At 32.7% G+C, this 16,189-nt stretch overlaps 1 protein-coding gene across 1 annotated transcript; it reads right to left on the bottom strand.

Moving 5' to 3' along the window:
- Positions 1-706: 706 nt before the first annotated feature.
- Smp_149230 (iroquois homeobox family transcription factor) lies at positions 707-16,189 on the bottom strand (the record flags this gene model as incomplete). The annotated part of the gene is made up of 9 exons (XM_018797406.1): positions 707-771; positions 1,114-1,521; positions 1,675-1,860; positions 4,837-4,884; positions 5,620-5,855; positions 13,979-14,215; positions 14,330-14,783; positions 14,862-15,104; positions 16,177-16,189. The coding sequence occupies 9 exons, from the start codon at positions 16,187-16,189 to the stop codon at positions 707-709; spliced, it is 1,890 nt and encodes a 629-aa protein (XP_018652451.1).

Below are 16,189 nucleotides of genomic sequence, written 5' to 3'. Positions count from 1 at the left end.
TTTATGTACAAGAAATAAAATTAATCATAATAATCAATATTCATTTTATTGATTAAATAAATTTTAATAATTATTGATTGATCGATCGATTTATTTATTTATTGATTGATTGATTTATTGATTATATTTTAATTTATTAAAAACGAAAACAAAACAAATTCAATAAAACCAAACAAAGAAAAATGGAATAAAATGAAGATACATTTAGCAAAAAGAAAAAAAACCAAAAACAGAATTGAAAGAAGAACCATTAAATGTGCAGTGACTATTGTTATTTTTTAGAAGAAAAGTTGATCATTTATTGATTAATGTATCATGGTTTTGTTTTGTTTCGTCTACATAGTATTATGGTTATATCACGATTGCTATTATTATCATTATTACTATTATTAGTAATAGTAGTAGTATTGGTAGTGGTGATAGTAGTAGTAGTAGTAGTAGCAGTAGTAGTAGTAGTAATAGTAGTAGTGGTATTCGTAGTAGTAGTAGTAGTAGTAGCAGTAGTAGTAGTAGTAATAGTAGTAGTGGTATTCGTAGTAGTAGTAGTAGTAGTAGTAGTAGTAATAGTAGTATTGGTAGTAGTATCCGTGGTAGTATTCGTAGTACTGGTAGTGGTAGTATTAGTATTAGTAATAGTAATAGTAATGATTAGATATTAATAGAGGTATTAATAAGTTATACTGATTATTAATATTATGAAATATATTTATCTTGTTGGCATAGTATACATTGAATTATAAATTGGTTGATAAAATGTATTATGATTTAATTCTGTATTATAAGTATTATTATTGAATCGTTCATTTGACCATAATGTAGATGATAATGTATGTAGATCATCATGAGTAAATTGTCGATTTGATATATTACTAATATGATTATCAGTAATGTTAGTAGTATCCGTCGTACTACTAGTAGTAGTAATAGTTTCATTCGATTGTAATCTTGATGAAATACTATTGAGGTTATTATTAGTAGTAGTATAATTATTATTGTTATTGTTATTATTATCAGTTGTAGTGAATTGCATTGATAATGAAGAATTAATGAACTGCTGAAATGGAGTAACACTATTACTACTACTACCACCACTACTTACTATTTGATCTGAACTGTTATCTAGTCCCCCATCATCTAAACGTGTTAATTGTTTTAATTGTGATGACCATAATGAATTGATTGTTGACATTGTCATAGTAGATGGTATTGTTATGGATGTTGTACTATTATTATGATTATTGATTTCTGATAGAAATGGCAATCTTTGTTGTTGATAATTATTATTATCTGTCATTGAATCAATATTAGTTCCATAATTATCATGAATACTATTCATTTTAGATGATAATAAATCTTTAGGATTAAATAGATTGGTAAATGATATTCTATCATGATTATGAATAGTATTCATAGGATTAATTAATTGTGAATGATTATTGTTACTAAGGGGAAATGATTTCGAGGTTAATAAATGCATTGTATTAGGAAAATTTGTATATATTGAATTCGTTGTAGTTGTTACTGTTGTAGTCGTTGCAGTTATTAAAGATAATGATGATAAAGGTGAACATGTTGATGGCGGTGATGAAGATGTGGATGGTGATAATAATGGGATATCAGTTGATAAATGATTCGATTTCAAATTTGTTTTGTTAGAATTTAGAAGATTGGTACTTGATATTATTGGATTAAATGATGAATATACTTTATTGGATGTATCTAATCCATGAATATATGGTGAAACATGTAAATTTTCTTGCATATAATATGGAAATGAGAGATTTTGATAAGATTGTTGTCCAAATGGTATTGAATCATATTTATTGATTGATAATGATGTTGGTATTGTATCTGTCCAATCTGTGAAGAAAGAAATTAACATAAATTACTCACAATCTACTAATATTAAGTCTTCATTTGCATTATAGAATATCCAGGATTCAAGTACATGATTTAAATGCTTAAGGAACTATTCTTGGGTAAAAATGTAACCAAACTATATATTTTTAGATATTGGATAGTACTAAAAGATGGGATAGACTCACTGTCCCATTCGAGACTCATCATTCTCTACAAATGTGCATACTAATGTTCACTTTAGTACTCGTGTTGTGAACAAGAACACGGGTGGGGGACAATCGAATGTATTTAGGCACAAATTACAGACTATTTCACTGAGATCTGATAATCATACAGCAAATAATTAATTTGTAAAATAACAATCAATGATCTCAATCTTCACTGTCCCTTCTGTAAATATCAGTTCATCTTCTCTAATTCCATTGTTCATGCATTTTTCTACCAATTACGCTTCATTTCAATTCTTTCCTTATAGGGCTTCTGCCAAAATATATTCTATGTCGGACTATCCTCATACACTACTTATGAGGATATAAGTAGACCACAATACACTCGATCCTAGTAATAATCTATTTCAAATAATAAAAAAGTACAATTATCCTAGATTTTCTTCTTGGTCACTATCTGAAAATATAATCAACATGTAATTATAGTCAATATATCAAGTCATTGTTTTAAGAAGATAATATCCAATGAAAAGCTAAGTTTGAATGATTCAGATTACTTTCATTATAAATGAATTATTCATTATATAGTTGAGATCATGAATCAATTGAAGCTAGACCACCATGGAAAACCTGGAACCACTGGATGGTCAACTAGTCCTATTGTGGGACTCCTCAGCAGTGTGTATCCACGATCCCGTTTCGCGAGATTCGAACCCAGGACATATCAGTCTCGCTCGCGAACGCTTAACCTCTAGACCACTGAGCTGGCCGACATCCCATGGTGTTAATGTCTAACTTCAACCGATTCACGAAATTAAGTGACACATCCACTATTATCTTCAGTGAGTTCCTATCTCACAACAGACCTGGTTGAACTCCACTGGTTACTGGTTCTCACTAGAACTGCAGGAAATACCTCATAGAGCCAGTCACTAGTGAGCATATGATCATTATCAGAAGGGGGTTTTGTGGAGATTTTAGTAATTTTTTTATATTACAATTGATAATGTTTGTGGCTTTGATCTAAAAATTGTTTCAAAGATGTTCTCTGAGAGACATTATACGAAATATCGAAAGAGAAAAAAAATATTAGTAAAACTCTTTATAAAAGTTCTTTAATCGATGTTAAATAACAGTAGTGAGTAGTACTCAAAATTCTTTCCTTGTCAACTGATTAGAGGAATATCATACTAGAATTAACAATATTTTTCATTGGTAATCCATTTTAAACAACACTTGAAGGTCTTGAGTTCAATCTCGGGGTAGGGGAGTAGTAGAGCTCAATAGTAGGACCGAATATTTATCCCATCCCATCTAGTTCTGACCATTCGTATTAACTAAAGTTTGTTGCTTTCAGTAAAATGATTTTCATTAGTTGTCAAATAAAAATTTTGACGAGTTGGATTTAAAATCCTTTTTTTAATTTCCATATTCACAAAAGTTTTATCTTCTACTATTTCACAAATTGATTAGAATTAGAAACGTAAACTAGATCGGATGATGTCTCAATATTATATAGATACATATAGTCTTCCTTGAGAGCCGAATGTCTTGACTTCAATATAGAACAAAATAATGGGTATACACAACTCGATAGTCCGAAACTAAAACAAATTATCTATTCAGTGTTCCTTGAACTTCAACGACTATTCACTTGACATCAGTTTGTTATTAATATTGCTTTCAAATATATATCTATTTCTAATTGGTAATGAGTTAAATCTAGGTAAAGGTGAGGATTTGCAAAGCAAGGGCCGCATTCCTACAATTGAACAACATATGGAACTCAAAACAACTGTCAACTAATTTCAAAGTCAGAATCTTCAATACGATCGTCAAGACAGTCAGTTCTACTGTATGAAGCTGAAACATGGAGAACTACTACATCCATCGTAAAGAAGGTACAAGTATTTATAAACAGCTGTCTACGCAAAATACTCAACATTCACTGACCGGATACCATCAGCAACAGCATTTTATGGGAGAGGACAAACCAGCTTCCAGTTGAAGAGGAAATTAGGAAAAGACGTTGAAAGTGGATAGAATATACATTGAGGAAATCACCAATGTACATTACAAGGCAATCCCTAACTTGGAATGGTGAAGGGAAGCGGAAAAGTGGAAGGCCAAAGATCACATTACGCCGGGAGATTGGAGCAGATATGAAAAGGATGAATAACAACTGGAAAGAACTAGAAATGAAGGCTGAGGACAGAGTTTGATGGAGAATGCTGGTGTTTGGCCTATGCTCCTCGACGAGGGGTAACAGGCGTAAGTAAGTAATTAAGTAATATTTCTCAAAAATCGATATCAGTAGAGGCACTATAGATTACCATAGAACGTTGGATTAGTGTTTTCTTCTAGTATAAAAATCTATAGTGTTAAGCATCTAAAACACCAATAATCTTCGAATCCAGAGATTTCAAGTCTTGTTCCAAGTTTTTAGATATTAAAATATTACGTTTATATTCAATAGTTCATATTTTCTAACTTCAGTGAACGAGAACACCAGCAGGGACAATCAAAAGTATTTGAACACAAAATTACGTAACACCTTAGTAAAATCTAACAACCATATACAGTAAATACTTCATTTGTAAAAAATCAATCAATCGTCTTAGACTTCATTGTTCTTTCATTTCTATATCAATCATTCCCTGTTCTCATTTTACCTTTTAAACATTTCACTTTCGATTAATGATACATACTACTTATATCTGTCGATATCAGTAGTACACACCCCAAACCGATAATAAATAATTTAAATCTTTATATTATTCAATAAAAAGAAAATTTACACTTAACTTACTTGATAAATTACATTCAGATGAATTCACTAATTTCGATTCTGCTTTATCTTGATATTCATTTAAATGATTTACAATTGAATGATTTAATTGTGTTGATGTTGAAGATGATGATGGTGATGATGTTGTTGGTTGTAAATTATGATGATGATGTTGTTTATTGAATGTATTCAATGAATTCAATGTAGAATTCATTTTATCATATTGATCATTTAAGAAGAAATCAAATGGTTGAATATGATGAAGAAATGTTGAATTCGAAGAAGATGAAGATGGAAATGATGATGATGATGTTAATGTTGAAGATGATGATGACGATGGTGGTGGTGGAATGAATGTATAGTTATGGAATGGTTCTTGTTTTCTTTTATGTATTAATTCATTCTCTATATATAATTCATTGTTTTTATGATAAGAAGGTTTAAGTGAATCTGATTTCATTATGAATTTGTTTAATTTCCCATTTTTATTTAATGAATAATTTCGATAATAATTATGATTGGTAGAATCTTTTAATGTGGCATGATTTCTTGATTGATTGAATGGTAGTTTTGTAAGATTTAAATCTTCTTCTGAACCAGTCATTTCATCGTCAATATCACCATCATGACCATTATCATTATCGTTATAAATAGATTGATGATTTGTTATTCTACATCCTTCACTACGATGTCCTTCATCATTATCTATATCATTGTCACCATCATCCACCTCTCTATCCTCATCGTCATCATCATCAGCATCATCATCATCGTCATCATCGTCATCATCATTTTGTTCTTCACCTCTATGTTTAGGTGTCCATGTCATTTTATTTTCTTTTTTTAAACGTCTTCTTGCATTAGCAAACCATGTAGATACTTGTGTTAAAGTCATTTTAGTTATAATAGCTAACATAATTTTTTCTCCTTTAGTTGGATAAGGATTTTTAATATGTTCTTGTAACCATGCTTTTAATGTTGTTGTACTTTCTTTTGTAGCATTTCTTCGTCTTGTTGTATTAGCAAATTCATTTGAATATCTAAAAAATCACGGTGAATATTTTAAAAAAATATTAAAACTACCGGCTGATATTCATTATATACATATATAAAGTTATCAGAAGGGGTTTGGTGGAGATTTTAGTATTTCTATAGGGTTGAGATCATGAATCAATTGAAGCTAGACCACCATCGAAAACCTGGTAGCACTGGACGGCAGTTTCATCCTATTATGAGACTCCTCACCGGTGGAGTTCAACCAGGTCTGTTGGGAGATATCAACTCACTGATGACAATTGGTGAACGGTTGTTCAATTTCGTGAATTGGTTGAAGTTAGACATGAACACTGTTGGATGCCGAACGGCTCAGTGGTCTATCGGTTAAGTGCTCTGACGCGAGACTGGTAAGTCCTGGGTTCGAATCTCGCTCGTGAGGTGGGATCGTGGATGCGCACTGCTGAGAACTCCTACAATAGGACGAAACGGTTGTCCAGTGCAATCAGGTAATCCACGCTTGTCAATCATCAAGTGACTCAGGATCTCAACTCTATAATATATATAAAGTGGTATTTAACATATTATGTTCTGAGTTCGAGTCCCATCGGCAGGATCGTGGATGTGCACTGCTGAGGAGTCTTACACTAGGACGAAATGGCCGTTCCGTTTTTCCAAGTTTTCAGTAGTGATCTAGCTTAGATCGACTCATGAATTCAACTGTTAATATTGTGTTTTAACTAATGAATGAATATTTTTATTTATTAACGTTATCTACAAGCTTATATTTTTACTTCAGGAAACATACTTAGTTCTGAAGAGTTCATAAAGTGATTTCATTACATGAAACGTCACTCATTTCAACAGAACTTCAATGAACTATGGTGTTTATATTAAATAACTAAGATATATTACTAGGATAACATTCTGAAGTCATAGAATGTTTAACAAACTTAACAAAAGTTTTTCATAGTTGAAAGCGTGATTCAATTAAAGCTAGACCCCCATAGAAAACCTGGAAGCACTGGACAGCTGTTTCGTCCTATTATTGGATTCCTCAGCAGTGCGCATCCACGAGGTAAATTCTAGGAGTTCTAGTGAGAAGCAGTAACCAGTGTAGTTCAACCAAGTCTGTTGTGAGATATCAACTCATTAAAGACAATTGGTGAACGTTTGCTAAACTTCGTGGATTGGTTGAAGTTAGACATTAAAACCATGGATGCCGGCTCAATGGTCTATCGGTTAAGTGCTCTGACGCGAGACTGGTAGGTCCTGGGTTCGAATTTCATGAGGCGGGATCGCGGATGGCACTGCTGAGGAGTCCCACAATAGGACGAGTTGACCGTCCAGTGCTTAAAGGTTTTCCATGGTAGTCTAGCTTCAATTGACTCACGCTTTCAACTATGAAATATACTAAGTCTCCACAAAAACCCCCTTCTGATAAAAGTTCTTTAATCTAAACACTACCTTTATTTCTTTTTTATTTTACAGTAAATTTGTAGAGAAAATGTTACCTCAATACTTGCTAAACAAATTTTCTAAATCATTATAAGCAAAGATGGATATTGACTAACAATGGAATCTAGGATGCGTGTTTCGTCCTTTTTTGGGACTCTTCAGCTGGATGTACCTGTATCTTAGAGTTGATGTTCACTCTAGGACTAAAATCCAGTACCATTCGCTTGAAACGCCATCACATTATCTACTTAGCTACTGAGTCCTGATATAGGAAATCCTAATAAATAACCCAAATCTTTTAAAACAGTAATTGTAAAATCCTCTAAAATCCCAAGTAGATATCAGTATCTAAAGACTAACCAGAACCTTAAGTCTATCAATGTTGTCATTCTTTTTCTCTGTTGTCAATACAAAGTGAACATTCAAAAATGAAGTTTACAAATCATAGGAACAATATGTTTTTCATTTTTTTATGACAGAAAAGATTATCAATTATCTTATTCTGTAGAAATATGACATTTATTTCCTGTAAACTTCTGGAAAATAATCTACTTGGCACTAGTTGCTAACATCTAATACTTTAAAACGTAAATCCTTGTTGACATTAAGTAACCTATAAAGTGAGCATAGTAAATTGTAAACCTTTAGTGACTCTTAAAATGACCATGAAAAAGGAAAGCCAATTGTCAGTTAATCAGAATATACCTGGTAAAAATGAATCGTTTGTTACATAGAAACCTAAAGAATATTTTAGTATGAATCTTCCCATTAGTGTTTAGGACTGCAATTGATCAGTTGCTTACTAGCAAATATGCATCCTGTACGGATTGACTCGATATTGACTTAAGTCACAAGGATTATAAGCAAATATAGATGGTGGCTAGCAATAGAATCCAGGAAGATTCAAACAAACAATACCAAATGAATTTAAACTTAACCCCATTGCACAAGCTATTGACTATCAGGATTTTAGTAGCTAAGTGGATAACGTAATGGCGTTTGAAGCGAACGGTACTGGATTCCAGTCTCAGAGTGGATACCAACTCTGAGATGCAGGTACATCCTGTTGAAGAGTCCCGAATAGGACGAAACGCGCGTCCTGGATCCCACTGCTAGCCATCATTGATCTTTACTCATAATTCTCCAGTTAGTATTTTTATTTGGAATACTGAGAAACTTTAATTTGCCTACAAAAATCCTTAAGTCGTTTCTCCTGTCCTTTACCCCTCGATGTGATTGCTTTATGGAGATTCATCTAATATGCAAATGGTATTCATCAAGAACCTGCCTCAGTTGGGATAATACTGAAAACCTGGTTATATTGGATAGCTAATTTACCCAAAATTAAGACTCAAGATCACACTATAGATCCAAAGCCCACCATTCACGTCTCATGGTGAAAGTCTTACGTGTAAACGATTGAGCTGGAGCTGTGTATCATTTGATCACAACCCATTGGTCTGATAACTAATTTCTCGCTAGGATACATGCAGGTCTTGAGTTTGATTTTCAGTACCGTTGAGGAGTTTCACACTAAGATCAAACAGCTTTTTATTGCTTTTTGATTTTTATTGGTACTAAAAGTGATGCCGATCCGTAAAGAATAACACTTACATATGAAACCACTAACTGTACTGGTAATTCGACTAAATAAAATGTTGAACCATATCTATATGTGATTGTTTTAATTATTATCACGAAACGATCTTCTTTTGAACATATATGCCTAAATATTAGATAGATTTCATCAGAAAAAATGACACCGGCTGTAGAACTATGGAAAATCAAGGAACATTGAACAAATATTTCCATTCTGTTTTAGAAATCCTCGGCAGTATGTAATCATAGTTTCTTATGAAGATCACATACTCGAGCATCAGTTAAAGATTATTGATCCAGCTACTATTAAACCCACGATGGAAAGTGACTAGTTAGTTCTTAAATTTAGAAAAGCTGGTGCAACAATTAAAATGTAATTCATTTATAGTGATTGTTTGAATTTTTCCATTGATGTTGAGTAATGTAATTAATCAGTCTGTTTTTGGTACATGGGCATCCTATTAGGATCGACTGTATATCGCCATTAAGTCACAAGGATTTTAAGCAAGGATATATGGTGGTTAGCAGTGGAATTTAGCATACTAGTTTCATTCCATTTGAGAATCAGCATCTGGATGTACCTGAACCCCAGTGTTAATATATACAATGAAACTCAAATCCATTACCTCTCGTCTCAATCACGCCACTCGTTATCCATCGAGCTAATGAGTTCAGATAACCAGTAACTTATTCAATTAAATGAGCCATATATCAAAATATACAAAAACTTATAACAATCCTATACTGAAGCAATTCTCATTGAATGAACTCTTAATAACAAAAACTGATTATTGACAGTCATGAAGATAAACAATATTCTTATCAGTCCTTTTCTCTTAGTGTTTGAATTCTTCAGAGTTATAGAAAACTAAATCTTTTATTCTTACTCTTAGATTTAAAGATTCCTTCTAATTGATTTATTCATCTTTTATATAGTTGAGATCATAAGTCAATTGAAGCTAGACCACCATGGAAAACCTGAAAGCACTGGACGGCCGTTTCGTCCTCTTATGGAACCCCTCAGCAGTGCGCATCCACGATCCCACCTCGCGAGATTGGAACCCAGGACTTATCAGTCTCGCGCGTGAGCACTCATCTTTTCTAAAGTACTATATTCGACTGTATATCTTATTTAACAAAAATTGATTATTTTATACATCATTTTGGTTAGCCAAATTTACTCAGTTGTCATTTCTCATTAACTCTCATTTTAACATTACTGTGATAATTATGAATGTATTTAAAGTGATAAACTATGACCTTTTAAAAAATCTTATCATAACTACTACGTGTCTTTTATATTATATTAACCTTGTAGACTATAATAAGATATATGTATTTTTAAAGACTAACATGAACTATACTATGAATATTACCACTGTAGTGAACGAGAACAGTAGGTCTCAATATAAACAAAGGGAAAAGCAAGACTCTCCGATACAACACAACATGCATTAATCGAATTACACTTGACGGAGAAGCTTTAGAGGATGCAAAAATCTTTATATATCTGGGCAGCACCATTGATGAACACGGTGGATCTCATGCAGATGTGAGGGCGCGAATCGGCAAAGCAAGAGCAGCATATTTACAACTGAAGAACATCTGGAACTCAAAAAAATTATCAACCAACACGAAGATCAGAATTTTCAATACAAATGTCAAGACAGTTCTACTGTATGAGGTGGAAACCTGGAGAACTACGAAAGCTATCATCCAGAAGATATAGATGTTTATTAACAGTTGTCTACGCAAAATACTTCGGATCCGTTGACCAGACACTATCAACAACAACCTACTATGGGAGAGAACAAACCAGATTCTATCCAGAGGAGGAAGAAATCGGGAAGAAGCGCTGGAAGTGGATAGAACACACACTGAAGAAAGCACCCAACTGCGTCGCAAGAAAAGCCGTCACATGGAATCCTCAAAGCCAAATGAGAAGACGAATATCAAAGAACACATTACGCCGAGAAATGGAGACAGATATATGAAAAATAAACAAAATTTTGATAGAACTAGAAAGGAAGGCCCAGGACAGAGTGGATTAGAGAATGCTGGTCGGCTGCCTATGCTCGATTGGGAGTAACAGGCATAAGTAAGTAAGTAAGTAAGTAAGTGAACGAGGACACGAGTGGGGGACCATCAAATACATTTCAATACAACATTATAGAATATCTTAGTAAAATCTAAGAACCACACAGTAAATACTTCATTTGTAAAATATATATCATTTATCTTAGACTTTGTTTTTCCTTCGTTTCCATACCAATCACCCTCTGTTCTCGTTCTTGTTCTTTTCGATTTACTCAACCTTCTGCCTTCAGGCATTCTACTTTCTATTGATGATACATACTACTAACATTTGTCGACATCAGCAGCAAATACCACACTACTACTACTACTAAATGACTTCCTTTATCTGTCATTAAATCCTCACAAAATAATAATAATAGTAATGATAATAATAATAATAATAACTTCTTCCCAACTTCAAGTTAACCTTAATTTACTTACTGAATAAGGCAATACAATATAACATTTGTATTCAATCTATTTCCGGTACATCCCTTCAATAACAAACAAACAAAACAAAACAAAAAACATTCTAATCTTTCATAAACATTATCTTTTGGAAACTTATTGCTATTAGGATATGTAAGTATCTATGAGTATGTGTATGGGGGGGAGGGGGGGTCTTATTTATCAGATAGGAAATATTGAAAAATTAAAAAAAATTCCTTGTAAGAATAGTTCTCTATTGTATGACAGAAACCTAAGCATATATACATATAGATATCTTGAGATGTAAATAAATAGGCATGATATATTGATTTAGTCATTGTATAAGACATAGATTAACTAAGATATATATTTGTGATTTGTTTATTTTCACTAATAATAGAATTTATAAAATTATCCTGTCAATAAATGTTCTCTTTGCTTTGCTTTGCTTGTTGACATCCTAGATACTATATTTATTGAATCTCCCTCCCTCTCTCTCCTTCTCCCTCCCCCCCTCTCTCTCTATATATATGCGGTGATGTAAACTTCTTTAACATGATATTTCAGGTTGATCTGATATACTTAATCCTTTTTTTATAAAAAAAAAAAACGTTTACATCGAAACAATGAGTTTTTCAGTTGCATCAAATGGCCTAGATTATTTTGTTACAAAAAAGAATATGTATTATCTTATTCTGTAGAAAAATGGATTATAGTTAACATTGAGATGTAAAGCAAGCATTTCGTTATATTTGAGACTTATCAGTTAAGTATGCATGGACCGTAGTGTTGATATTGATATTGAAACTTGAACTTAGTGCCTTTTCAGAGTTGAAATCATGAGTCTATTGAAGCTAGACCACCATCGAAAACCTAGGAGCACTGGACGGCCAACTCATCCTATTATGGGACTCCTCAACAGTGCGCATCCACGATCCCCCCTCACGAGAGAGATCCAAACCCAGGACCTACCAGTCTCGCGCCAGAGCACTTAACCTCTAGACCACTGAGTCTTTCGGCATCCAACTGTGTTAATGTCTAACTTCAACTGATCCACGAAGTTGATGCCTTTTGTTATAAACACTCATCCGCTGTCCATATGGAGGCCTGCTTGAACATCTGAGCTACCTATTCCTAACATCTAGACATTTCAACAAGTTATCTATTTCTATTTGTTTTAGTACATCATTATGTCTATTAATCGCACAAACTATTCAGGTATGTTTCTGAAAAGTGTACAACCTATCGTTGTACAAGTTACGAAAGACTCAATCATAGATATCGTCGTTGCTGACAATATGTAGTGAAAAGAATGTTTATTATTTGGATGTCGATTTACTGGGCTGCTAACATTTATCTGGTGATCACTCAATATTTGTCAACAAGATCGATGAAGAAGTAAGAAATGGAAACTTGTTGAAACACATTGTGCTGAGAATTCTATATTATACCAAAAATATAATACTGAATAAAGCTGACAATAATAATAAAGTAATTGTGTTAAGATGACAATTAACTTGCGTAATGGGCATAATGTTCCTAAGTAGGACGGCATGCCTCTTGTAGATGTCACTTCCAGTCGTAGTCAATTCATTTCATAAAACTTGTGACAGAAATAGCTATTTTCAAATATGATGCATATATGTTAACTAAAGACTGATCAAAACTTACTTCCTAATATCAACCATGGGGTAATTCAAATACCTACTAATAATTTCATAAAATCAACTTGGTTTTGAAAACATAATGTAAAGTTCATTGATAAATCTATTGAATAACCTATAAGCTATCCAACAACTATACAAATATTGTTCATTTAATCTCCTAAATCTACAGTGATGCTAGCTACAATCATACAACTACTATACTTACATATCATTACGTACAAAGGTAGACAATTCAATGACCTTTTGGTATAACCCATCCTATCCTGACTTGGTGACCAAGATTTCCTGGGGTTTTTAAACTAAGTTTGGAAGCAAATAAAGGTGTATGAGATAAAGTCATACTTAATGGGAACAAGGAAAGAAAGAACAACTCAAACAGGCCTTAACCAAGCTCACAAATGTGCTATTTCCTCAAAATTTAGTTAGCCATTGATACATGCTGGTTATTTTCCACCTTCGAGGAGAGGGGCTAGAAAAACAACTCAAAGTTTGAGAAATTGTCTTTATCACTAGAGACATGTTGAATGTGGTTCAGTTACTTGGTTGGGATTCAGTCTTATCTTACTGAATGCATGTATTCATCATAAATAGGCAATGCGCTTTATTAATTGTGGAAAAATAATCAATATGAATCATAGATACCTGTGGTCTTTTAATCTAGTTGGTACTAATACTCAAGAACATGGAATTTAGTAGTTAGAAATTCAAAACATAACCCCCAAATTGTAAGCAAAGATGGATAGTGGCTAGCAGTGGAATTCAGTTTGACGCGCGTTTCGTCCTATTTGGGACTCGTCAGCTATATGTACCTGCATCTCAGAATTGATGTTCACTCTGTGACTAGAACCCAGTACCTTTCGCTTCAAACGCCATCGCATTATCCACTCGGTCACTGACTCCTAATAATAATAGTAACAATAATAACATTAATAATAACTTACCCTATTTGCCCTCTATAAGGATGAGATGATGTATTATTTGATGTCCAATTTATATTACTTAACTTAGATATATTATCTCTACATTCATTTACATTTCTTGTATACGATGATGATATTGTTAATGGATTAGTTTGATTTGATGATAAATTCGGTATTACAGAAGGAAATGTTATAGGATTATTATTTTCATTCATTGTATTAATTATAGATGAATGAAATGAAGGTATCATATGTCGACTATTTATGAATTGTTCTTCAGTAGGTGTAGCAATAGTACTATTATTGTTATTAGTATTATTAGTAGTGGTGGTAGTAGTAATATGTGATGGATTCCTGTGGGTAATCATTAACCCATTACTATTATTCGATGATGAACTTGTATTCATATTTGATTTATGTAAATAATCAACACCATTATTCCCATTCAATATTGAATGATTTAATAGTTCATGTCCATTGTTTAAATCATATTGATTAGAATGTTTAGAATTAAGATGATAATAATATGGTAAATGATTGAATGTAAATGAAGAGAAATAATTATGTAATGGTGATGTTGATTGACATGTAGTATCATTATGATAAGAAGATTGATGTTGATCAATATCGTTATTATTACTTTGATAATTCGAATGATACTGATGAGGATATTGAAAACGAGGTCGAAATCCAGAATTATATTGTAAATCAATAGTTTCATTTGATTTAGGTGTATTATGAATACCAAATTCTATAGAATGAAATAATGATTTAGATGATGTTGTTATAGATGATGTACATTGATGAGATGTAGTAGTCAATATAACTGTATCATCATCATCATCATCATCATCTTCTATATGATGTAATTTAGATTGATTTAAATCATTATCTAATCTTATACAATTCAATTCATTTGAAGAACTAATTCTAGATTTTTTTGTTAATGGCATCATATCTGTTGATTCATGATTAGGTGAATAGAAAGTTGAATGGTGATGTTGATGATGAGGATGAGGAAGTGGAGCTGGAGGGGGTACAGGAGGTGCAGGAGGTGGAGGATCACATTGTTTATCACAATGTTTATAAACATTTAAATGTGAATAAGATTTTTCTGATATTTCAATTGGATTATAACCATTTGTTTCTTCTCCATTTTCATGATCTTCATCATTAGGATCACTATCATCATGATCATGATCATCGTCTTCATGACCACAATGATTGTTACTATCATTACTAGTGGAAATCATTAAATTTAATTTATTTGTATTATTATTATTATTGTCAATGGTTTGTTTACCATATTCTAAATCATTGAAAAGAATACGATTTGTATCATCATAAGATAATGATAATGATGGAGATAAAGATTTCGGTCTATTAAATGATAATGATGGTGAAGATGATGATGATGAGGTTGAATTGATCATGTAATTGGTTTTATTATTATCATAAGAATTAAGTGGTTTAATTGTTAATTGGGAATGAATGCTTGGACCATTTAATTCTGTTATTGTTAAATTATTAATTTGTGATTGGTTTCTATTTATGGATTCTTGTGGAATACAAGTTATCTAAATGAATAGAATTAAAGATAAAATACAATAATATGGTAATTGTAAGTGAAGTTATATATTTGGTATTCTCTATATATAGTTGAAATCATGAGCCAACTGAAGTTAGATCACCATGGAAAACCTCCAAGCACTGGACGGCAAACTCGTCCTATTGTGGGACTCCTCAAAAGTGCGCACCCACGATCCCGCCTACGCGAGATTCGAACCCAGGAGCCCTCGATCTCGCAAGCGAACGCTTAACCACTAGACCACTGACCTGGCCGGCATCCAACGATGTTAATGTATAACTTCAACCGATTCACGAAATCGAGCAACCATTCACCATTGTCTTCAGTGAGTTACTATCTCACAACAGACGGGATTGTGGATGCGCACTGCTGAGGAGTCCCACAATAGGACGAGTTGACCGTCCAGTGCTTCCGTGTTTTCCATGGTGGTCTAGCTTCAATCGACTCATGATCTTAACTATATAAAATTACTAGAATCTCCACAAAACCCCCTTGTGATAAAACAAAGAGAATTAGATAACTTGTTGAAATATGTAGATAACAGTAACAGGTAGCCCAGATGTTTAAGTAGATCGCCTTTATCCACTTTTGTTTTCACTGGTTAGTTGTTTCATCATACTATACAACTAACCAACAACATACAT

This window comes from Schistosoma mansoni, chromosome 4 (genome assembly GCF_000237925.1).
Source record: "Schistosoma mansoni strain Puerto Rico chromosome 4, complete genome".
NCBI classification, from domain to species: domain Eukaryota; kingdom Metazoa; phylum Platyhelminthes; class Trematoda; order Strigeidida; family Schistosomatidae; genus Schistosoma; species Schistosoma mansoni.
This window is presented reverse-complemented; position numbering and strand designations above follow the sequence as displayed.